At 32.2% G+C, this 25,719-nt stretch overlaps 2 protein-coding genes across 3 annotated transcripts; both read left to right on the top strand.

Annotated features, from left to right (window-relative positions):
- Positions 1 to 662: 662 nt before the first annotated feature.
- LOC136980577 (major facilitator superfamily domain-containing protein 4A-like) lies at positions 663 to 17,491 on the top strand. 2 transcript variants are annotated; one of them, XM_067276724.1, is made up of 11 exons: positions 663 to 1,189; positions 13,851 to 14,046; positions 14,116 to 14,328; positions 14,400 to 14,490; positions 14,624 to 14,736; positions 14,808 to 14,900; positions 15,235 to 15,315; positions 15,396 to 15,543; positions 15,620 to 15,690; positions 16,778 to 16,895; positions 16,974 to 17,491. In XM_067276724.1, exons 1-11 carry the CDS (start codon positions 756 to 758, stop codon positions 17,165 to 17,167), a joined length of 1,752 nt encoding a protein of 583 aa, XP_067132825.1. In that variant the 5' UTR covers positions 663 to 755; the 3' UTR covers positions 17,168 to 17,491. The 2 variants fall into 2 exon arrangements, with proteins under 2 accessions (XP_067132825.1, XP_067132819.1); XM_067276718.1 differs by having other exon boundaries at positions 14,400 to 14,514.
- Positions 17,492 to 20,995: 3,504 nt separating this feature from the next.
- LOC136979977 (uncharacterized) lies at positions 20,996 to 25,317 on the top strand. Its single transcript, XM_067276005.1, has 6 exons — positions 20,996 to 21,289; positions 21,371 to 21,579; positions 23,960 to 24,067; positions 24,596 to 24,740; positions 24,992 to 25,162; positions 25,244 to 25,317. The coding sequence occupies exons 1-6, from the start codon at positions 21,142 to 21,144 to the stop codon at positions 25,300 to 25,302; spliced, it is 840 nt and encodes a 279-aa protein (XP_067132106.1). The 5' UTR covers positions 20,996 to 21,141; the 3' UTR covers positions 25,303 to 25,317.
- Positions 25,318 to 25,719: the final 402 nt, after the last annotated feature.

Genomic DNA, 25,719 nt, shown 5'->3' with positions numbered 1-25,719 from the left:
ATGTGGCAATTTCCGATCGATTTTAATCCAGGAAGTTGTGCTGAGTCACAGAAATCTGGTCCAGTAATACCGATTATCAATTCAACATGTCGAGATTTTTCTCTTTAAACACGATATTGAGATAATTATTCTATTTTACTATATATTATAATGTTTAATATATATGTAATTAATAGAGTAAATTGAATTTTTCTATTAAATTTTAAGAGTGTGTTGGTGGTTTAATGTTTCCTAGCTGAAGAATTCCGAGAATGTTTACTATCTCTTGTGCTGTTCATTGTGGAAGATTTATGTCATCCGTTTAAGTATATAAAATAGTCTAGACTCTATTTCGATGCGATAATATAACCACATAAGGATGTTACGTCTTTAATCAATTAAACTACAACGACGTGTAGGATGTTTACACTAGTTTATATGCTGGTCTACACTTCTTAGACTATTGTCTATAATTTTTAGACTATTCTAAGCTGTTTGACTAGTTAATTTTTTTATCTTTTGTTAAATATTTGGGCGGTTAAATTTTTTAAAGAACGATGTGGGGGTGAGGATGGAGCGTGGAGTTGCGATTGTTTTCACCTTTGTGTCCCACTCACCTGCCCACATCTCCTGTAGAGAAGTGACTAACGCATGCGCCACGTAAAAGTCGATGGATGTTATTCAGTATCAAAACAGTCAGTGGCGCTATAGTCGGTCTCATCCGAAGGTCGCGTAAAGTAAGAGTTGTATACAATGATGTCGGATCAGACACAGTAATGACGGAAACTTATCAACAAGAGGGAAAGGGCCAGGGGGAGGAAAACGCATCGCAACCGACGGAAAGAACCGGAACCGGAACCGGAACCGGGGCTGGACTGACGCCTAACGAAAATCTTCAATCTTCGTGGAAATTAGGTGGATCACGTGTGGATTTGGCCAGCACGGTCAGAGGAGCTATCACTCTGTCAAGTGCCACGATACCTACCAGAAAAGAACATTTTTACGAACTGTTCTGGAAGCATAAACACGCGACAGTAACGTTATGTTCTGTTTTTTGGAGTTTTGGCCTGTGTGTGGCTTTCCTCGGTCCCACACTATTAGATCTAGGATGCAAAACCAGTACTGTTTTTTCAACTATGTCATGGGTGTTCTTCAGTCAGTCTCTATTTATTCTTTTGGGATCTGCCTGTGGAGGTATTCTTGTACAAAGGTAAGAACATTTTTTTCCTCCTCTTTAATTGAAGTATTAACCTTTTTTTTGAAGGTTAATTTTTGGGCGTGGTATTCGCGTGAAACAGAGATTTTATGCCGTGATTTCTTAGTCCGTTTTAACGTATTATACTTTCTAAAAGAATGTATTTCTGAGTTAAATACTATATGTCGGTCGGTGTATTAATTAACGGTATGAGAATTTTCCATTTTAAAAACTTGTACACTTGTTACAGGCGATGGGAAAATATCATTTTAAAGTACACGAAATACCGTTTTTATAGTTTTATTTCATTCATAATCCGACGGAGATTTTTTTTAACTTAAAAAAAAATTTCTCTTGTTGAAAGTCAATAGATAGTAGGTCTATAAAGGAGAGACCTCATACAAAAATAACAGTATGGACTTTTTTAATGGAAGCGCAACCGAAACGAGTGTTCCGTAATCGGGTTATTCGTGTTTCTCGGGCATACTGCCAAAATAATATTCATAGCGACTTTGTGCCTCCATCGGACTTCAAAAAGAAATAAATCTTCGATCAATTTATTTTATTGCCTGTATACGTCCTTGCGGAAGAATCTACACAAAAATCCATCGTCAAAAACACGCAAAATCATGCGTTGAACGTTCATCGATCGAAATTTTTATTCAATAAAATTAAACCGCATTTAAAAAAATATAAAAAAATTACAATATTGGCTTAAAGGAGAAATTATTCTATCGCGGCGAGAAAAACGTGTCGAGCAAAAACAACTTCCTATTATATAAGTCTCTAAGCTTCTATGCTTATTGTTTATGTCCTTTACATACGTAAATTCTGTAAAAGTAGTTTCTTTTCTATGTAAGTTTATAGTTTCCATCACTTCCTTGTCTACATGGAACGGCGATCAAAAAGAATGACATTATCCATCACATAAATAAACCCGTAACCCCTACAGCAATATTTTCTTTTGTGACCCTCTGGGGTCTCGAAATGAGTAAATTTACGATTTTTCATTCTACCAAAGAAAGGGGCGATAGTCTAACATAGAGAAATCGCCATTTTTAGTATTTTCATAAGTGTTATTAATAATCATTTAACCGAAATGTACGTTATTTTATCGATCTGTTTCTTCGTTTAAAATGTTTGAAATGTACAATAATCATCTTATCAGTTCTTCCTCCCATAAAAGCTCTTAACATAAGCTTCATTCTCTTGTATTGTTCTGTAAGCTAGTTGTTTGTTTCTTGTTTACGTAATCTCGTTATATCGACGTGGTCAAATCGTCTATATTAATATATAAAAACGGAAATAAATCATTGGAATTGGAGGAGATAACGCTTAATATTTGGTCAATTATCCCTCGGATAGGCGTTTTCGGAGCATAACGTTATGTTTTTCTTAATCGCCGTCGAGTGGAAAATCTTTATAATGGACGATAATAACAGTTTCTACCGCAAGCTAATTACATAAACATATATTCTTCTGCGGAAGTGAAGGATTATCAATCACCAATGGAGTAGAACTACATTGTCGACACATTCTAACAATGCGTGTTAACAAGGACGACGATGGATGTTTCCACTAATTCCGCCATCTTTAAAAGGGATTTAAACTCCGCCGTGTAATTTAAATAGCGAAAATATATGAATAAAACTCTCGTGTTGATTAAACAAACTTCTACTATCTCACTTCCAGCACACGTTCGTTTAATATTTCTTATTTCCGTTATATTATCGCAAGGAAATATATAAGATTTATCCATTTAAGATAAGGTGTAAAGCTTGCTTACTACTGAGAAATTTTAAAGACGAAAGAAGTCGTTTTATTATTCGATACCCGTGTAATAAAGGGTAGAAAAATATTTTCTCCTTCTCTTCGTTAACGAGAATAAAATAATAAATATCTTAGAAATGTTAAAAGTTATAAGCGTCAAAATTTGGCAGAGATTTTATTCTTTTCCCCCCCTCGAGTGACGGTGATAAAAGTAAAAAAGACAAAAGACAGACAGGCGTTACTATAGCAACACGACATCCGATGACAAACTCGAAAAAAGCTAAGGGACGAGAGAAGACACACTTCCCGAAGAGAAAAAGAATAGTAATGCGCTAAAATATTGCATCCACGTTGCATAAATCGCCCCTCCCCGTAGAGATAGAGAGATTTTAAACTTTTCTTATTCCTCCGGAGGATGTATACGTCATTGTTTTTCCTGGTACTGTTTACGAGTTTTACATTATCATCATCATCATCATCGTTTGACGTAATTGCATGCGGCGGCATATTTATACATTCGATTGGATGGAGTTGTATTTCAAAAACTTGACAACATTCGTTACTTCGGTAGGGGTTCTTCATTTTATTGATCTCCAGCAGTGCTGATGAAATGTTGCTCTATTTATCTTCATTTACCGACCCTTTTAAGACGGAGTCTGCATTCGGTCGTCTAGTTTGGGAATTTCGAAACGGAATTCGCGTCATTGGTCTCTTTCCTGTGACGTTATATTTTAATATATACCCTATCGATCACGTGTCTTTCGAAAATGGAGAATCCGTAAAATTTTCGTTTAACGCGATGGAAATTTTTATTATGCGTGACATTCGCTCCCCGCGTGAAGGGTACAATCGATAAAGTAAATACTGTGATCCATTTTATCCGTGGGTGTGGTCGTATATTGTATTAGAATCAACCCTAACACGGCAATGTAGGCCCTTTATCTAGTGTAGCCGTTTTATCTGTTACGAGGCGCGAAGAGCGATATATTATCCTTTCTATAGAGTGACTCTGTTTTCCTACTGTATTAGATCAGATAGGAATGAATAGAAGGAATGCCACGGATATCTTTTCCCGTCTAAGTAATAACTCTTTGTAATTCGTTTCCTATTATCGGTAGTCATCCCTTATACTATTTTTTATCATTGGTAGAAGGGAGGGAGGGAGGGATTATTAACTATTATTGATTTAATAAACTTTAAACTTTCGTTGGCGTGGAAAAAAAAGACGGTCTTCGTTTTTTAATAAATATTAACTTTATCTCACTATGAAAATCGAAATTTATAACCCGACTAAAAGGAGAATTTAACAAGAGAAAAATTTGCGAATTTCGTAGCCATTTATCTTTATTAATTTACGTATTTTTAACACGCAGGAAGTTGTAAAATAAAATTAAGCCATTACACCAAAGTTGTTATTATTTTATTATTATTTTTTTTCTAAATTTCCATTCGATGTTAGAAGATATTGAAATTAATGATTTAATAATGGAATTAATAATAATTCACTTAATAAAATTCATTCTCTTGTAGTTAATAATATACACGGTTATAAAATTAAAGACACGGAATTAAAATGCGATCGTTTGCGGAAGATTAAAAAGGATCGATCAACCGCCGAGATGTAACGATCGATTTAAACGAATTTAAATAATCAATTATCGAATGCGCGCGATCACCTATCAGAAATTCAAACGATCAATTAACGAAATTGAAATCGTTTATACGGGAATTAAAACTGATCGATCACGTAATTAAAACGTTTTAATTCGGAATTAAAAATTTAATTAGTTACGGAATTAATTGTGATCAGTTGAGCGATTTTAAGACATCTTTTATGTATTTAAATTGAATGGGAATGGATGAAGTTAAGCATAATTCTTCTTCTGTCTTTTGTGTGTGTGTGTGTTTTACAGTGTTTTATTTTATTATTTTTGGGGGTAAATCTCTTATTAATCTTCATAAAATGCGATTTTATTTCTAGGTGGGGTCTTGTAATCATCGTAGAAGGAATAAAGGGGGGGGTTCGTTTTGTTGCAAGAGTAAAACGTTGAAAAATCCACCCAGATTTAATTAACTTCTTCCTAATTCAAAATAATGAAAACAATTTTTATGTTTTCATAAATGAGCATTATATAAATATGAAATTGTTAACGTATTTTTTAAATGACCAAAAGGAAAAAAAAAGCTTACATAATTAAAGAAATAAACAGAAAAGGAGAATGTATTTTATTTTTAAAAAATACAAAAAAAAAAATTGAAGAGATTTTAAAATAGAAAACACACAAAATGACTTTCTCGGTTAAAAAGTTAAATAATTTAACATCGTAGATTTTTAAACAAAACTTAAGTTAGAACAGTAATTAAATTAAGAAATTCGACAGAGAGAATGAAATATTCGCCAAGAAAATTCAATAGTAATGCCTTATGGGAATGTTTCCCTTAAAAGAGTCGAACCCACAGGTAATAATACAAAACTTGATAAAATTTTATTGTTTCTTTCTCGGTAGAAACAAGACACGAGACGAGTAGAAAACGTTATTATTCCACCCAAAGAATTTATTTTTGTCTTTTTTTTTAAAAAATTCCCTAAGAAAAACAAACATTTGACAAGATGACAGAAGGAACACTTCCATTAATTTTCGAAAAACAATGGACAGAACAATGTAAATTTTCTTACAATTAGATTTTACTTAGGATAAAATAAACAAATTAACCAATTGCTCTTCGTTATATATACTAAATAGCTTCCGAATAATCTCCATAATTGTAACTATGACAACCAAAAATGTGACATTTTAGTGACCCGAGTGAATATTTATCACCTAAATTTATTATTATCGTCGAGTGCTTTTGTTCTCTTGTATATTATAATATCGACAACTTCCATTTATCTATTTTCTTCCAAAAAAAATGATTACTTTTTCTTACTTCCGGTCGAAAATAGTAATTTGGAAACAATACGGATGTTATTTAATCTCATTTATCTTTAATACATCGAAAAGTTAATAATTAAAATATTCACCGAGAGATTATTCGAAGATTTGGAGGTTTGCCAAAATGTCTTAATGTGACAACAAATCTGCATCGTGGTTATAAAAATTTTAACAAATAGAATTCCTTCTTACATACTAAATTTAAATATTATTTATGGTTATATACTCCAGTTTACAGTCATATATATAGGCCTATATTCTTCTTCTTCTTTTCTCTGGCCCTCATAGTCCTTGAAGGACCTCATCCAGGATTTTCACCCATTCCTTCTCCAGCAGCTCGCACCCATCCTTCTCAAATCAGCCTCCACATCCTCATCCCATCTTTTTCGTGGTCTCCCTCTCCGCCTTCTCCCCTCTGGTCTTTCTCTATACACTCGAGACACATTTCTCTCCGGGTCCATCCTTTCCAAATGCCCAATCCATCGAAATCTCCCTCTTGATTTCTGTCACAATATCAGAATCTTATATATATTCTTACTTTAGTAAAAGTTTCTCAAAGAATAAATACTTAATGTCGCTTAAACAGTGGTTTTAATCGAGATTATAAATTGTCACAGAGTAAAACACGGGAGTATTGAATATTATCGATTATATCCCGGGTGAATAGTGATATAAAATCTTATAAATAGCACATCTTACGCGACGATATTGAGGGATTTTCTACCGCAACATCTGTGTAATCGCCTGACAATAGGTTATACACCCGTATTAAGCTGCGTGTAGAATATTTCCGGCTTTGTTTTTTAATTCGAGAGCGTAAACACTTGTCAAATTCAATATATAAATTCGAATCGAATATTATATTTGATACTTATTCATAAATGTTATAAAGTAGATTGATAAGGCGCCTTTAAAGTCTGGTGTTCTGTTTATTTGTTTTACGACCGCGCGTGTTGGAAATTTTGAATATTGTAAACAATTTTTGTTCGAAAAATTCGATAAATTCTACGGTAAAAGGCCTACTTATATATCAAGTAATAACATAAAACTATAATAATAGTAAGCGAGCAAACGTACGACTAAATTAATTATAGTCGAGTTCCCGCTCATAAATTTTTAATTTAGTTTTCCCGATTGTAATGGAAATTCGTTTTCCGAGGTTTTGAATGAGAATAAAATAAAGTTTTACCTTAACTGCATTAAACTACTGTTGTTGGACCATTTGAAGTAAGACGTTGATCGATACTCTCTGTAATTCGCAAAGTGGCACAAGCTCGAATTATCATCAAGTAGAAACAGCCAACGTTTTCTCCGGAAAATGGATTAACTTTTTAAAAGCCGATAAGATCTGTAATGTTTTACTGGAACTTTTTACTTTTATTTATTCCCCTCTCCCCCCTTTCTTTCCACTCGACTTCGACAACCGATCCAATAAACACTAGAGTTTCTTACGGTATAACATCTCTCACTTAATTTTAATTAGCCTGGAAAGTGATTTAATTAAATCAATTTTTAGCATAAATTAGTTTATTATTATTATTATTACTCTCTTTTTGACACGGTGCGCAGTCGTTTTCTTTTGTTTTTCGCCTTTTTCACTCCATTAATCGAGTACTAATAGAGTTTTTCCGATCTATAAATCAGAATCCGTTCCTCTTTCGCTCTATATATAGATGCTACCTATAATTTCTCTTTAATCTATAGTTCGATCCCTTCTTTTTAATATACCGACCGTGCCTCGAGAGATTTTCTATTCTTTTTTATCGAAAATTCTTCTCTATCAATCCTCCCAGCCACTGTATTAATCCTCTTTTAGAAATTTATAAGCATACATCACATTTCTCTTTCGCTCAGTGTAAAATAACACGTTAGAGTAAGGACTATGTGATAAATTATTCCGATTTCCGAAATGGAAGAATGATTTCGTCTTCATTTATACTAAACTTCGTCTTTATAATGAATCATTTTACTAAATTATATTATTATATTCCTTTATAACGTAATCAAATCCGGTAAAATCGAATAGTTCGATGCAATTTTATCCGCGGAAGGAAGTCATTTTTAAAAAATATACGTCTAAGCCCATTTTATTACGTACTGTTACGCCATTGTTACATTAATTCTACACAGAATAAGTGAATTATTTATAGGTTAAATAATATTTATTATTTAAACTGAACTGAAGTTTGAGTCATTAGGAAAAATACCGTTGTAGGACAGTACGATAATTACTTTCCCGGCTGTTATAACGTAACACGGGAAAGTATTGTAATCGTGTTCAATTACACCCTCCGGATTTTTTTGGAATTCTCTATGTTCGAGACTCCCGAACACATTTAAACCATTTAAACCATTTTTTAAATGATCGAACCATTTAAAAAATGTACTGTGTTAGTGTCTATTTCGTTTATTATCTTTGACTGGGGGGATTAAAGATTAAGAAATGCAATGGCGACTCGTATATAATGCTGTTTTCTCGAGGGAATGGTTAAATAGAGGGATCGTGTGTCATATCGAGTGGGATATTAAATTAAAATTTGAATCTTACTGTTTAATCTTCTTTTGTTGGAAACTGATCTAATCGAATAACAAGCTTCTAATGATTATTGAGAGATCCAATGTAGTGGCAAATTCGGACTAGATTCCTCGCCAGTAATTACCACCGACTAAAACTTTGATAGCAATAAACTGTTATTAATTAAAATTTAATGGAAATTTTACGGCATTCTATGAGTCTCCCGGTGGATAATTATTACATTTCTAAACTAGATCCACCCCGCATCTGTGGTATAATCGAATAGCTATTTCTCCGCCATAATTGAAAAGTGTTCTAGTAAATTTTAGCTTTAGTTTAATTTAGAAAATCTTCATTGAGAATTTTCAAAAGGATCCTTTTAATAAACTATCGGTAATTCTTCGCATTTAAATAATGTTAATTAAGAAAAATTAAGAAGAGAGACGATGCGACCATCTTTTTTTCTTTACGTTTTACGCTCGAGAAGAGTGCGGGTTAAGCCAGCGAATATGAACTAAGTAAATAAACACGGTCGAAGAAAATACGATGAAATATTGACTAGTAAGCCACAGAGACATAATATTAGGCTCAATCGATGCTAATTTCCATCGGGGGTTGCGATTCCATTGAGCTCTATCAACCTCGCCATTATCATTAAGCAATCGAAGTATAAAGGAAAGTCATATTTGTCCTTTCGACCAAGTTATCTATATTTATAACTTTCGTTTATCTCTATATTATATTAATTAGTCACTCGTGTTATCCGACACGCTAGAAATTTTCCGAAAAATTGCCATAGTTAAGCGAAAATTATATATATATATATATTCCAGCAAAGATTTTAAACCATTGACACAAATGGCACGGATTGGAATATCCCGGCAAGGATTATAAAGGTGATAAAGTCGCGTGGCACTCCTCTAAAACGAAATCTTGTTTTTTCCTTTCGGTGTGATTGTTAAGATTTCCATTCGTATGTGTCGCTGCTCGCCTTATATCGATCTGTGTACACAGAAACCAATCAATAGATGGAATTGTAGAGATAACTAGTTGACTTTTGCTAAGCATTTTCTGATTACAGTTCGTCATAAACAAAAAGAATGGCATTATAAAATTTTCATCACCATCCGCTCCACTGTTTAAAAAAAAGATTACGCGCGTTATCCCTCCTCCTCCTCTTCCTCATCCTCTTACTCTCTATTTAAGATTTTGAATTTTTATTATTCAATTAAATCGATGTGAAATATCGACATGAATTTATCTCCCGTAACTTCCTCTACCTGCGGCATCTTCCACGAAAGATCTATATAAATTCGTTTGTTTAATTGATGAATTTTACGAATAAAACACGATTGAAAATCTATATAATGAACTCGACTATCCTTTCGTACTTTATGGGATCGTTCGTAGCTCGAAATGGTGGTAAAGCTTGTACGGCATGCTTGATTACTTCTCCATACAGGTTTCAGTTCTTCCTTTTGCAGGATCTTCTGTAGCTTTGTGAATGGTATCGATTATTTCTTCACGGGATTAATGAATATTATTTACAATTATTTTCTATATCTCCCGTTCCCGAAAAGATGCCACCGTAATTTCATATTCCTATACGGATTTTTAGACCTCTAACATCAATTTTCGTATAATTAGCCACTTTTTATTGAGATTTTAAAATTCTTTTATAGTCTACGACGGAGTATTGATTATATTCGCCATCCTTTCTACATAAACTTGTGATCTTCACATTGTTCAATCAATATCTAATGTAAGTACTAGGCCTATATAAGTGGCGGGAAGACCTCATAAATTTTAATTTGCTATTAGTTACGGGTAGACTTTTCTCTTTATCAATTATGCATTTACTCGTATTATGAATACGATAGATCTTCACTCTTTTGTGATTACGATTGCCGTAAAACAATACAGTTTTTAAGGGTAATCTTAGTTCAAAATTAGGGAGGAGCGTGTTAATTTTGAACTAAGATTAAGCGTTAGAATAAGGAGGAGCGTGAATTTCTCTTTGTTAAAAACAAGAGAAACTATTATAGGTTTCTTATTATTTCCTGCATAAGGTTTTTAAATTGCAGGGGGGAAAGCAGTTAAAAACAAAAGCTACGTCTAAATATTTAAAAAGTGACAAAACCAAACTTCTTTTACTGAAAGGATTAGGAATTCTTCGCTTCCACAGTAGGTAGATGCTAGTTCCAGAGGATTTTTTCCCACGAAAGAAAGATCAAATCCCCATCTTCCCAGCTTAAAGTCTTTCGAGCAACTTACTTCTGTGGTTTTCTGATAGAACAGTTGAGTGTCCCACATTATTTTTCTTCTTCTTCTTCTTTTTATTCGCTCTCCCGAAGTGAGGAAGTTGCACGAATATTATCGACTGCTTAGATGCAACAACATATCTTTCATTTCCTCAGTGACGTATTTTATTTGTGTACGTTATTCTAAAGAATATAACCGTAATTTTTATTTAAAAAAAAAAAAAATACCCAAAATTTTACTAGGTTATAACACTTTTAAAGGCCGGTGTAGGCCGTGTGTAGTGTAGTGTTTACTTCTCGGTATCTGTATCCATTTACCATCTTATAATTTCTAACACAAAATAATAACAAAATGGAGTCTTTATCTTAACTCATAAATAAAAATGGGTGAATTGATTATTGAAAGCCGAGGATTTTCTTCACCTCCGGCTATCATAAATCAAAGGCAAAGAAGTCGTAACATAAATGTCGTATTTGAGTTATCGTTAAACACGATTTTAAAGCTGTAAATATAAAGAAAAAATCAATTTAAAAAATAAATAAAACAGATGCAAGTTATTTCTTTAAGTGTATATATACGTATTTGTTTTTTCTTTTTCGGTTGTTTGACTGTATAAGTAAGCAGACACTTAAGAAGATTAATTAAAAGTCTTACTTTTAAACGGTTGACGTATCAAAACTAATTGGAGAAAGTGAAGAAATATCTCACGAGATTGTTTTTTATTTTAAACTTTAAAAAAAGAAAAAATATATATATTAATATACAGTCGAAACCCTGTATACAACGACCGCCGTTATTACAGGTTCGATTGTATTCTCGTCGATATCCGTGTAATGAATATCTATAAACGATTTCGTTCCTTATAGAGTTACACGCTGATGAAATGAAAGATGATGTTTCAATCCTTATCCTTCATGTATTTGATTGATTTATTTGAAAATACAAACTGACAAGTACGGCTTACTTCACCTATTTAAACGGCCTTACTTTGCTCGTATTTTATTCTTCCCGTAAAATCCGTAAAAACAAACACACGATTTCTATTTTAGCCCCCTATTATATACTCTTTTACAACAAATGCCAAGATATTTGACCTTATCCTCGAGAACTTTGATGATAATTTATCATATTTAAAATATAAAATTGATATTATAATTAAAATCAAATTAGTTTCCTCTAATTACAATAATGCATTTTTATTATCACCAATTGTCTTATTAAATCGTTAAATTTACATAATTTAAAATCTTTTTTTTTTTCCTTTAATTTTATATCCTGTAGATTGTAGAATCATTAATTTTAAAAGATACCAAGTAAAGTTGGCGAATTACGACCTTCTACGTAATTTCGGAGTATTTTATTAACGTATAATTAAATGCGGTTAGATTTACCTATGGTATACAAAATGGCGGCGCTTCCGGTAATCCTTAAAGGGCGCTGGTTGTTATAATAATAATAATAATAAAAGATTTACGATAGAATGCTTAATAAAATGTTCTTTACTTTGGCAATAAGAAGATGGGATCTTAAAGAAGTATTGAATTTCGAGAGATTTAGTACGGGTTGTACTAAAAAGAGGAGACAATATATGCGAATTTTAACTATGGAAAGGTGGATAGACCTTCGATTTTTCGATATTTTGTAACATTTTATCGCAGTTTAACCTATACAATTTCCGAAATTCGAATCTAGAAAAGAACCCGCGCCACTACAACATTGGCATTTTATATTCTATCTGATTAAAAAGTCTTCTTATTTCTATGGTCCCGTAAACGATTTATATAATCGTACTGGAATTACTTCCTAACCAAAAGATTCCTCCAGACTCTTGCATTACGAAAAGATAAAAAAAAAAAGATGCTTTTACATTGAAAAAATGTTACTATGGCAACATCCTCCTACAGATAAAAAGTAACATCCGTCGTGATTTGGTAAATGGAACTCATTTGGCAAGCCGTCCTTCCCCGTAGACAATCGCGGCCACTCTGTCATTTGTCAATAAGTCGAGGAGAAAAACTATATTATTGCATTAATAGAGTAGAAGACGGGGAGTAAAAGTGGAAGCGGCCATCTTAATAATAACTATAAACAAACGTATAACAATACCTGCATCGATGGAATTCGATCTATACCGATGCTAAACCGTGCAAAATTCGAATGCTCTCGTAGGCGGAAAGACGTTTCGTATTACGTCTTTTCGTAATCTTTACCGTTAAAAATATGATTTTGTACTGTACAGTACTAACAACCGAATTGATTTTTATGCGATTTGTTCTTTTATTATTTGTTTGACTACTTTATATTTTTATAATAACGTAAACACACTTACGTCTCGAATATCGGTGTATGGGTTAGTAAAGCATCAATTCGATTATCATAGTGTGTGGAATAATTAATTATCTGTTCACCCCTCTCTTCTCGAGAATGGAATTGTTCGTTATTACAAGCGAAACGGTAATTTCGTGTAAAATTATCATTAAAAAAATGGCGTGTAATATGATTATCTTACGGTAATTTAAGCGCATTAAATCCCCTTCTCCCTTTTAAATGATTAAAAAAAATAAAGAAATTATGTGTTATATTTTTAGAAAGATTCAAAAATTGCTAAAAAAATTCTTTAGAGAATTGATCACGTCTCAATCCTTCGGGAATAAGAAGATTACTCGACATGACTTTTCCATATTGAGAAGGATACTGTGGCATACGTGACATTTTGTTTCAAGCACCGTCGTCGGATCTTATATATTTATTTTCTTTTCTTTTATTTTACGACGCGACTTAAATAATTAAGTATTTAAAAATGAAATTTGATTCCTTTCTGTTACGTTTGAATTGTTCTACTGTAGGCTGTAAATGCTTTATTTTCGTACACCTTTAGGTTATATTCTATACCCCGAATGGTAAGTATTGGAGAAACGGATATTGTTGTCGAATTTATTAATATAAATGAAGTTTGAATTAATCAAGTTTTTCTTTAAGAAGGAAAGAAAAATTTGATAAGAAAGAAAGCAAAAAAAAATGTGACTCGCAGACTTAACAAAGAACAAGCGATTTAATGGACTGAGAAGTGGTGAAGTGTGACAGATAATATGGATCGGCTGACGTCAATATTACATTTGCTGACAGCCAACTGGGGTAATGGTGGCTTACGGGACAATCTTTCTCGACACTAAAAGTTCTCTAATATTTTCTCTAGGTTTACTCCCAATGTTTTGCTTCTGGTGGGTACTATCATGATGACCGTCACCATGTCCTTAATCCCTGTATGTCGCATCTTAGGCGCGCTCGCCGTCGTCTTGGCCGTTATGGGATATTTCATGGGAACCATAGATACGGTGGCCAACGTCTACATGATAAGAATCTATGGTAAAGACGTGTCGCCGTTTCTACAGGTAATCCGTACTCGACGCTTTCTTAAGAATATAATCCATTGCTAAATATCGTTGGTGAATAAATTACAGGCATTACACTTTTTCTATGGCGTTGGGGCCTTTGTTAGCCCTATGATCGCACAGCCGTTTCTTTTAAACGAAGACTGTTCGCCCTTCATTGATAATAGCTCAGAAACTGTACACAATTTCGATGAAAACGAAATCCTGCCGGCTGCCACTCTAAAAGAAGCTCAAGCCAGTACGCATATCGACTATGCCTTCTGGATTATGGCTCTATTAATGGTTTGTATTTCTAAATATAGGCCTAAATAACTCTCGAGGAATTTTTAAATTGATTTTCCGTATTTATTAAGGTACCTGTCGTACTTCTAACCGTGTCTTTGGTGGGGAGAGAATTATACGGTCGTTATTTCGGAGGTGGAGACTTTAACCAAAATAAACAGGGTCAGTATGAAAGTACAGATACAGGTGAGACTATTCGTTTTGCTAGTTCATGTTTAATATTAAGAAAAAAGGAACTTTAATAAAATGCAATAATAGATATATAATTTATGTAAAAATATTTAAAATCATGCAGAAACATCGGCTACAGAAGAACGTGGTGACAACGTACCTCCAGCTACCACATTCCAAACCATATTAATCTCATTACTATGCGCGGCTCTCATGTTTCTCTATGATGGATTACAAGTAATTATTAACACGAGTATATAAACTTACTGCTTAACTGTTTAAAGCTTGTTAATGACGTTTATTTTTAGGCCGCTTACGGCGGATACGTTTACTCGTACGCTGTAAAAGGACCCGTCAGATTAAAAAGATCCGATGCTGCCTACCTCAATGCTCTTTTTTGGGTAAGTTCTTTATTTTCTTTGCCTTACAAACGGTTTAAATGTATTCGGAGGAGGAGAAGAATGACGTTTTTTTACTAAAACTATACCACTTTAAATACGTAATACCGTAAAATATGTCTACATTTTTTATTTTTATAACAGTCAATCGGTAAATTCATGCGATAAGTTTGTTTAAACAGCTTTAAAAGTATTGTTTATAAGCTGATTAAACAAAATTCCCTTTAAGTTCCGTATGAAATATATAATAGAACTTGTAACAATTCTTATTATTATAAGTTCTATTTTTACATCTAAAATAATAATAATGATATAATATAAACGTTAATTTTTCCAGGGAATGTTCGCAACCGGTCGTTTAATTTCTATAGCACTGGCGACAAAATTAGCGCCATCATTTATGCTATTCTGTAACATAGTAAGTCATTTTTATCGAATATATTCAATACGTGGCCTAATTATTGTTTCGAATGAGCTTTTATTATTCTCTTCGTTCAGAGCGGTTGTATCTTTGGAATGATATTGATGCTACTGATGTCACACAACCAGACAGTATTAATAATTGGGACTTGTATATTGGGTATATTTATGAGCAGTGTTTTCCCGACAGCTCTTTCCTTGACCGAACAGTATATACATGTAACACGTACGTGTTGTTTTTGTGTACTCTATGGATTATAATCAAGTTATGACAGAAAGTAAACAATGTATTCCATTTTTAGCTACCATTACCAGCTTTCTAGTGTTTGGAGCGGCTCTGGGAGAAATGTCAATGCCTGTTATTCTAGGACATGTAAGTATCTCGTTTGTTATCGCATTAATAATCGAATAGAAAAAAATTTCGTACGGAAAATTATACACGTCGTATCCCATAAATGACTCTCTCGTGTTTTAAAATGGTTGAAAAAAGTATATATATACGTATATCGATCGAAAACAACTAAAGTTATCCATTCACGGCACTTTTAAGTACGTATATTTTTATTTTTATCGGGAAATTCTGAAACGTTTTAGTTGCAAAACGTACATTGAATTACCTTCCGAGTGCTTTATATAAAACGAATGGAAAATACAATATAAGGGGGTATTAATCGTGTTGAGTAGGTAATTTTATCTAAAAAAGATTTTTGATTTTCAAGTGGACATATTTTTGCACTTATCTAATTAAAGATCAAACCCGAAAAACATATTTCGACAATGGACGTACTTATTCACGTATGTATCGGTTAAATTTATATTGTTATATTATTAAAATACTTCAGTGCTTATTGTAAGATGTGTCACGAATATTCTTACAATAAATTTCTATTTTTTGTCATTCTTTTTGTGTATATTTTTGTAATAATTCGTTATAAAAGAGGTGGTATTTTTTTTATCGTCCGTATCTTCCGAGTAAATAAAGGAAATTAACGTTATTTTCTATATCTGTATCTCTATTCTTGTCCTTTATCTTATTGACGAGGGAATTAAAGAAGTGCATTGGCGCATATTAAGATGGGTTGCGGTTTAGAGTTACACGGGAACACTTCGTAAAGTGTATGGCGAGTCTCCAGACATGAAAATTTTATTAACGAAGTTTGTCGTTCATCACGCACTTTTTATATCGCTGTTATCGCGGAAAGGAAATTAACAATACGTACTTCAAAAATTACACGTAATAAATCACTCTGACACGTAAACCTAAAAACTACAGGACCTATCCCTACGTTGTGTTCTACATATTTTACAATTGTAAGTTTATATTTGTGAGGAAAACGTGGTGCTAGATTAATATACCGTAATCGCCTAGCGTAGGTTAAGTATGAACAGTGTTTTTTTTTAGGACAATACGCTGTTAAAGATTAAAATATTTAAAGGTTCTTTTTTTTTAATTATTTTAGGAATTTGAACGAACAGGGCCTATTACGTTTTTGGTCACGGGAACGGTATTGTGTTTCCTATCTCTCATTGTTTATCTAGCCCTATGGGTTGCTGGTCACAGCGTGGTAAGATACACAGGTAAGATACGATATTTAAAAATTTCCGTTATTTATAAATATAACGGTGACTTATATTTGTATTTTTAATGTATTTCAGCAACGCCGGGTATATTAGGATTTTTGAATTCGTGTATCCCGAGTAAGAAAACCGCCGAAGGAGAGGATATGGGTTTGATGACGCAACACGTCAGATATTATTCTCGTATGCAATCAGATATGTCCGAAAGTAGTTTGTGCGAACAATACGCGGATACAACTCTAAATGAAGAAACAAAAACTAATTTGAAATAAATGTTTGTACATTCCTTTTTGAAGTTAATATCTTCGTGTGACGTCACGAATTATTAGAGAAAAAAGTGATAAATATTACTGGCAGCACGGAATATGCCAGAAAAGAATAGTTAACCGTCGCCAAATGTAGAGATAAAATGTTATGTGATGTCGTAAGAATTGGAGAAAGAAAACAGAACGGCAATCCTCTTCCTTCCTATTTACCCCTTCTTACTAGAATTCTCTGAAAATCCTCTTTTCCCTTGGGATGAGATTAATTCTATGATGTTCTTTGTTGTATAATGATTGTGTGTATATGAATTAAAAAGTTTTGCTTGCTGTTGATATCTTTTTTTTTAAATTTATATTACAAAACACATCTTCCAAACTAATGTCCATATTTGATAAATTTGAATATTCAAATATTCAATATGATAAAGATCTTAATTTAATAAATATTATTGGTTTATATAAATATTACTAGATGGCAGTACGTTCGTAACAGAATAAAGAGATCGAGACAATAGTTTAACCACTCGGTCATCCGGCCGTCACGGTGGTTAACGTTACGAAAATTCTGAAATAGATTTATGACAGAGATTTGTATTTAGACGTGTGCAAAATAAACTAAAATGTTGTCATTTTTGTTTATGTAAATGAAGCCAAATTACCCAATAGGATCTGCCAACGCAAATAACACACGAGAAACACGAAGATCGAATTTCTTTCGATTTTTGATTTAAAATAAATATATGCGTGTTTATCGAGGTTTCAATATAGCTTCAATAGAAATATATAATTTTAAAATTACTTTAAACTTATGACTATTAAATTTAATTTGAAAAATGACTGTTCAATGTAGGCTACACTCGTCGACAAGAAAATTGCGTACCAAGAAGAAGACATTGGAAACGATGTTAATAAATTATATAAAATCGTGGCAAAGATGCAATTACTTATGGAACAACGGTACAATTTAAAGAAACCTTTAGTACTTGGTACAGTACAACCTGTTATGTGGATACATACAACGATACGCTCGGGCATGGCGGCATACATTAGTTTACGATAGATGGACCAAAAATTTCCCTAAAAAAAATGTCTGAAAATCAATACAGTACACGAGGTCCCCCCAATTCAAATTTGCCTAGGCCCCGTGAAGCTATAACGTGCTACTGGATAATATATTGTAAAATATATATGTACAGTAGGCTATGTCAGGCCCATTTATAGTTATACGAATGTGAAATTCAACATTATCTATCCGGCTCTCTAATTTCTGTCGCCCTTAATATTGTTATCGTTAGTATAATATATTAAAAAATATTAAAGAAACTCGGCAATGTTTGCAAATTTCATCATATTAAATGTTTCTATTGTACATTCCTACGTCCATCTCTAAATAATAGGAATTATTTAGAGCAGTAAAACAAGATATATATGATATTTACTTACTAAAATTTGACCCTTTGAGGTACAGATGTCGGAAAGAGCCGAACAATAACGAACCTTTAATGTGTCGCAGCTGTGCCAAGTTTTGTTCTGTTGATGAATTATATTAATGTTTTTATTTAAATTTATAAAAATGAATATTAATGCAAACCATTTTTAGTTAGTTTTAAAAAGAATGCTTTCAATTTATATACACTCAATTGTCAGCTGGAGGTTCGACAGTATTTAGAAAATATAATGTTACATCACTTTTTATATTTATTAATTTTTTTCCTAAAATGTTTTTGAAATAAAATATTAAACAATATGAAATTACTTAATCTAATATTATGAAATATAAATACAAAAAAACAAACACTAGCAATCAGAAAATAGAAGCTATTTTCTAATGTAGGTTTAGAATTTTATAATAATAATAATAATTGATAATAGGTTAATGAAGAATTCGTTCTAAAATAGATTTTTAGTTAGGAAGCATTGATCCGTTTTATTCGATACCGATTTAGTGACTCAATAAAGCAACACCTTTTATTATATTTGTTCGCAGGACCGTCGAGAGGGTGAGGAAGTTGGGGATTTTTCCACGGATCCGGAGAAGACTTAAGAACCCTAAGTGATTCCTAACCCCATAAAATTAAAGCCATTTTTACTAACAGAAAATAAAATCTTTAAGACTGCTTTTTATAATAAGTCTTTCGTGCAAATTTGCTTTTGCTAGTGCCCCCAATGCATTGGCAGGCACTAGCAAAAGCAAAACCCTCACTACAAAACCCTATATTTTCCCGTATCCTTGCGACGGTACGGGAAGAGATGGGGTTTTGTAGTTAGTCTTCTAGTTTTCCCTACGTGGCAGACAAAGAAGCCGTTACAACTGTTCCCGCTTGTTTCACGATTAGATAGATGATCATCTTCTCGTTGTCTGTCTGAGACGTCTCGAGCCTGTCTGTATATGCTCCCTGACGTATCCACTGCCCCAATATTCGTCTACAGTCAGGTTATAACGGCCTAGACAGCAAGCAATTCGACGAAATAGCCATCCTGTTTCCTTCAGCCTGGTGATGCGGATTCTTTCCGACTCATTAGCTATGCGTAACGCCTGGTTGCAACTTACAGACATGCTCGGCGTTGGAAGATCTCCAAGAAACACGTATACAGAAAACTCTGAATATAATGAGCTTTTAAGAGCCCTTTTGTAAAATATTAGCGTTTTTAAAGTACTGTTGGCATTTCAGCGAGTGCAGTTATAACCGTAGGCTAATCTTTTACTTATCTGACTCACACAAGTATGGGTATGCCTGTGGCATTGACAGTATATCTGTATTCCGCTGTAACAACATACAAATAACATGCTGCTGTAAACTTGGCATTCGCTGCATGCATATAAAGCGCATGAATGTATTTACAAATTATCACTTATCCTCTACTTTTACGACTGATATAAAGTTTCTTTTATAATTATAAAAAGTCATATAGTATATTTTTAAGACATCTCTGTATAGTATCATACAGTTAAAAGTATATTTCAGGAGGACGACTGAGCTTATTGCAAATAAGACTGCTCGCTTAACGGCAATTTTTCGTGTACCGATTAGGTGATAAAAGCGAATTCTACTTATATATTATATCTTTAAAGACATTTTAAATATATTTTCAAATTTCTACGACATAAAATATTAATTATTCGAAAAAACGTAACTATAAAATCAATACGGATGGCCGGGTGGTTAAGGCGGTAGCCTATCACTCTAGGGACCCGGAATCAAATTCAAACGGGTCGAAACATCCAGAAAATTTAAATATATTTTTATTTCCATTTAATTTTAACTAATTCTCATCTGACATCATCGGAATTTAAAAATAAAAGTTCGAATTTTAAAAATATAAATAGAAGATAGAAGAAAATTAACGAAAATCATTCGAGTGTTGAAACTGCCGAACAAATACGTTATAAAAACATTAAATTTATAAAAATTTATCGTTTTTTTTCACAAAAACAGAAATACTTATTCTTCAACGCTCATTTTATTATTTAAAAAATTGAATTTTATTTAATGTGAGTATATCTTATTTAATTTTTTTTCCCTATTTCACTCCTTTTATATTACTGTTACAATTTTAATTTCGTATTTTCGTAAATAAATATTTAATAAATATGTAAAGGTAATCAATATTCTGATAGATATGTAAATTTAATGTTAATTTAAATATATTTTTTCCAGTTTAGAAATGTTTCTATACGTTTTTCTCTTTCTACAAACTTCTTACGCCGGTAAGTTGATATTTTAAAATGTAAATTTACATATTCATAAAGCATACAGAAGTTTTGTTATTGAATCCAATATCTTTATGTATTTACATTTATTATTTAATTTAAAATTTGAATATTTTTAGAAATGGAAACACAAAATTTCCTTTCTAAACATCGAGGAGTGCTTAAAGGAGAGAATATAATTTTCAATTGTATCGCTCCTACAGTTAAGTATCCATTTTACATTTCGGGAAACGAGAAGCAGATTAGTTACGAATGGACAGACAATGCAAATATGACTCTTTTAGAACCTAGGATTGACGTGGATTCGAAAAGAGGAACCATGAGAATACGTAACCTTCAAGCATCGGATACAGGGCATTATAAATGCACCGTAAGGAATAATTCGCGAGAAATTAATTCTTTTTATCACAGAATTATTGGTACGTTCGTTGGAATTTATTCAATTTATATTTGTATATATATATATATATAATAATGTTTTTTGTATGTTTTTATTTTAGTTTATGATTTGGTCACACCGTACGATCGTTACGAAGTGGATATGTATGATAGTAGCGAGAATATCAGGAAAACCATCATACCCGAGGAAGATTTAGAGTATATAAGAGGAAAAATAAATGAACTTTGGGCAAAACTTTGTCAAAATAGAAAATGCAAAGCGGAATTCGCAAAAATTCATGGATGCAATTACGTTGACGAAAGGAAAATGGTATATAAACAGGGTGACCATACGTTCCGGGACAGTCTGGGATTTCTCTTGTTTTTAACCCTCAAAATAATAAAATGAAATTTTAAATAGAAGTCTTTGAATGCAATATAGCTAATTTATAGGTCAATATATAAATAATTTTAAAAATTAATATTTTTAGATCTATTTTTTACTCGTAAGAGTTGTCCCGGTTTGGACGATAAACAATATGGTCACTCTATATATTAATATATTTTTGCAGTATCTAGAAAATATATTTTTAAAATTTACTTGTTATGCCGTAGAAACGTTCTAAAAGGAATTTTTCAGATCTTTTTTTAAACACTTGATAAATATTAGATACTATCAATAACACGTTATTCTATGGGCAAAATGGGGTCCCAAACCAATCTTTTATAAGAAAATATTCTCCATAAATTTCCCCCCAAAAAATGTCTGAAAATCAATACAGTACACGAGGTCCCCCCAATTCAAATTTGCCTAGGCCCCGTGAAGCTATAACGTGCTACTGGATAATATATTGTAAAATATATATGTACAGTAGGCTATGTCAGGCCCATTTATAGTTATACGAATGTGAAATTCAACATTATCTATCCGGCTCTCTAATTTCTGTCGCCCTTAATATTGTTATCGTTAGTATAATATATTGAAAAATATTAAAGAAACTCGGCAATGTTTGCAAATTTCATCATATTAAATGTTTCTATTGTACATTCCTACGTCCATCTCTAAATAATAGGAATTATTTAGAGCAGTAAAACAAGATATATATGATATTTACTTACTAAAATTTGACCCTTTGAGGTACAGATGTCGGAAAGAGCCGAACAATAGCGAACCTTTAATGTGTCGCAGCTGTGCCAAGTTTTGTTCTGTTGATGAATTATATTAATGTTTTTATTTAAATTTATAAAAATGAATATTAATGCAAACCATTTTTAGTTAGTTTTAAAAAGAATGCTTTCAATTTATATACACTCAATTGTCAGCTGGAGGTTCGACAGTATTTAGAAAATATAATGTTACATCACTTTTTATATTTATTAATTTTTTTCCTAAAATGTTTTTGAAATAAAATATTAAACAATATGAAATTACTTAATCTAATATTATGAAATATAAATACAAAAAAACAAACACTAGCAATCAGAAAATGGAAACTATTTTCTAATGCAGGTTTAGAATTTTATAATAATAATAATTGATAATAGGTTAATGAAGAACTCGTTCTAAAATAGATTTTTAGTTAGGAAGCATTGATCCGTTTTATTCGATACCGATTTAGTGACTCAATAAAGCAACACCTTTTATTATATTTGTTTCCATGACCGTCGAGAGGGTGAGGAAGTTGGGGATTTTTCCACGGATCCGGAGAAAACTTAAGAACCCTAAGTGATTCCTAACCCCATAAAATTAAAGGCATTTTTACTAACAGAAAATAAAATCTTTAAGACTGCTTTTTAGTAATAGAAAAAGCATTCTGTGTATTTCATTCGTTCAAAAATTAAAAAGACTAAAAAGGCCCGTTTTGCTCCGGACCCCGTACGAGCTCTCGGCGTCACTGTCTCTCATATTTTATTCTTAATGTTTTAAATTCTAATTTTAACAAATTTATATATTAATAAATGTATTTGTGTTAGCCTAGTTTGCTGGACTGTTTTCTGTTTTATATTGGGGTTTCAATAATAAAGTCGAAACGATAGCTTTGTATAGAGTGAAAACGTTTAAAAATGACACGTACGTGTTCAAATTTTGCTTTTATTCCAGTTTCGTGACCTATTTTATCTCGTTTTTTATTTTATTTTAGATGTTGTCTCGTTTTTTCATATATTTAGACAATCAGTAGCGTGATCGGGAAGGAGTTCGGGAGACAGAACCCCTTACTTTTTTGAATAAATGAAGGGAAAAAATAAGTACAGATAAAGATTTAAATGTGACATACAAATTTATATACAACAACGTAAGAGTTTACTCTTAATCTACAACGCTAGTGGCTACATTCACACTGTAGGTAACAACTGTGGCTCATCCAGAGAGGACCAAGGAGCTGTGGCACCCGCAAAGTAAAAGGAAAAAACACTAGTAAATCTTCCAAATTTTTTTCCTAATTAAAATTTTTTATTTATATTATGTCTCGTCTTCTATTACTTATGAATTAGCGGTCACATAAGATGGGAATTTTATTGAATTCGCATTAAAAAGTTTTTTGTATTTATCCGTTCAACTCGGTTCCTCCCGAGAGTAAATTTTGATGCGCCACTGGGCAACGATGTATAATGAATGATAACACTTAAAGTTTAAATTAATATTGTAATTTACGCAATATAAACGTTTAAATAATGAAATTTTTATTATTTTTTGTTATTTAAATCTCCAGGAAAGTGAAATTTGTTATATGTCTATCGATGTTAAATCTACTCTTCGTTCTTCAGATAAATGTAAAGATTTATGTCTTCTAAAACTCCAAAAAAATGAAATGAAAAGTGTAAGTTTTGTATTTTAACTTATCCAATTATTACTTTTTAAAACTCTCTCCCCTCTTTGGGCACTAATGGACTTTTTAGCAATTCCATTATGGGTTTGGCCAGATCCACATTGAGGTGGCTGGATGGTGAGGGAGAGGGTCCGACGGACCACGCAAGAGAGTGGGAAAAATCCCCATGAATTTTTTGGGAACATGGGGAAAAATCCCCGTGAATTTTTTGGAGGTGGACCGTCCGGAATGTTCGGCCTCTCCATTGTGGGCCTGGCCGAATTCATAATGGGCTTGCTAAAAGAGGCCTTATAAGACTTCCTAATGGTCTGTTTATCCTCCTGTTCGAATGCCAAGAAGGTTGTATTTAATATAAGATTCCCTGAAAGCTTTTTTATATACTTAATATCTGTTGTTACGATATTCCTTCTAACTTAACTGGCATGTTTCAAATTCCAGATTTATTGGATATCTAATCAATTAATCTATACTTATTATCAACAGTGTATTCTTCATTTAATCTATTTGTTTCTGTTCTAGATCGCTACGAGATTTTATCACGAAATAGGCGTATTAATTAATGATGACATCATTATCAGGAGATACTTAGTTAGTGAGAGTATTAGAGGACAAAGTTTTCTCCATTGTGATTCCGGATTTCACTTTGTAGAACCTAATCATTGCAGTAAGTAGATCTTAAATTCTATTTCCCCCTTAGTTTTCTAATAAATAATAATGTAAAGTAAAGCAGTAGTTTTTAAAATGGTATCAAAAAACCTTAATCTAATCGTTATTATATCTCTGCAATGATTGATGGATAAGTCGCGATGTATCGCATTACAACAAGATAATAGCGATGTTATGAATTATATGTGTATATAGATATAAAAAAGAGAGAGAGGAAGATAAACTGAAAATAACAATTTTAACTTTCAGTTCCATGTTATCCCGGACGATATTGCGTTAAAAATGAAAATAAACCTTGCCCTAAAGGAACTTATCAGATGTATTTTGGAAGAGGGGATTGTACTCCGTGTCCCGATGGAAAGACGACCGAAAATGAAGGTCGAACCGATCTTAAGGCCTGTTTTTCTAAGAACGTCGAAAGTAAACACGAATTTATATACTTTATTAAAATTAAATTTACATTTTATTCATTTAAATGATCTACTTTTATATATATGAAAGCTATCGTGAAACGTTATCTACAAAGTTACAGCAACGTATTGGACTTCATGTTCGGATAATTATAAAATACAACATACTACTGCACGTTTCTTCAGGTGAATAATATTAAACAATTACATAATTGTATAATTTACAATTAAAATACGTTTCTTTTGTTTTTTTTCCCATAGGATATTAAGCATTGAACCATTATTTAAAAAAATTCTATTCATCTACACACGCATCTTAAGCGTATATATTAAATAAATTAAACATTTAAAAGGTTGATTTATAGTTATAACATAATTTTTAAATCATTAATAATTTAATAAAACGGTAATTTTAAAAAAATATGTATGAATTAAAATCTAAAGGGGAATGAATAGGTTTTCGTTCAGTAATTCTAAATGCAATTATTTTGTTTAATTTATAATTATCGTAATTAATTTCTTGTCTCGATAAATTTCAACAATAATAAATATTATTAACGACTGTTT

The sequence above is a fragment of the Centruroides vittatus genome, unplaced genomic scaffold (genome assembly GCF_030686945.1).
Source record: "Centruroides vittatus isolate TY-2023 unplaced genomic scaffold, ASM3068694v2 contig_1159, whole genome shotgun sequence".
Lineage (NCBI taxonomy): Eukaryota > Metazoa > Arthropoda > Arachnida > Scorpiones > Buthidae > Centruroides > Centruroides vittatus.
This window is presented reverse-complemented; position numbering and strand designations above follow the sequence as displayed.

Coding starts and splice junctions, on each gene's coding strand:
- LOC136980577 (XM_067276718.1), top strand. CDS start 756: ATGACGGAAACTTATCAACAAGAGGGAAAGGGCCAGGGGGAGGAAAAC. Junction 14,515..14,623: donor GTATGAAAGTACAGATACAG/GTGAGACTATTC, acceptor AAAATCATGCAG/AAACATCGGCTACAGAAGAA. Junction 14,901..15,234: donor ACCTCAATGCTCTTTTTTGG/GTAAGTTCTTTA, acceptor TAATTTTTCCAG/GGAATGTTCGCAACCGGTCG.
- LOC136979977 (XM_067276005.1), top strand. CDS start 21,142: ATGACTCTTTTAGAACCTAGGATTGACGTGGATTCGAAAAGAGGAACC. Junction 24,068..24,595: donor AAAAAAATGAAATGAAAAGT/GTAAGTTTTGTA, acceptor TTTCTGTTCTAG/ATCGCTACGAGATTTTATCA. Junction 24,741..24,991: donor TGTAGAACCTAATCATTGCA/GTAAGTAGATCT, acceptor TTTAACTTTCAG/TTCCATGTTATCCCGGACGA.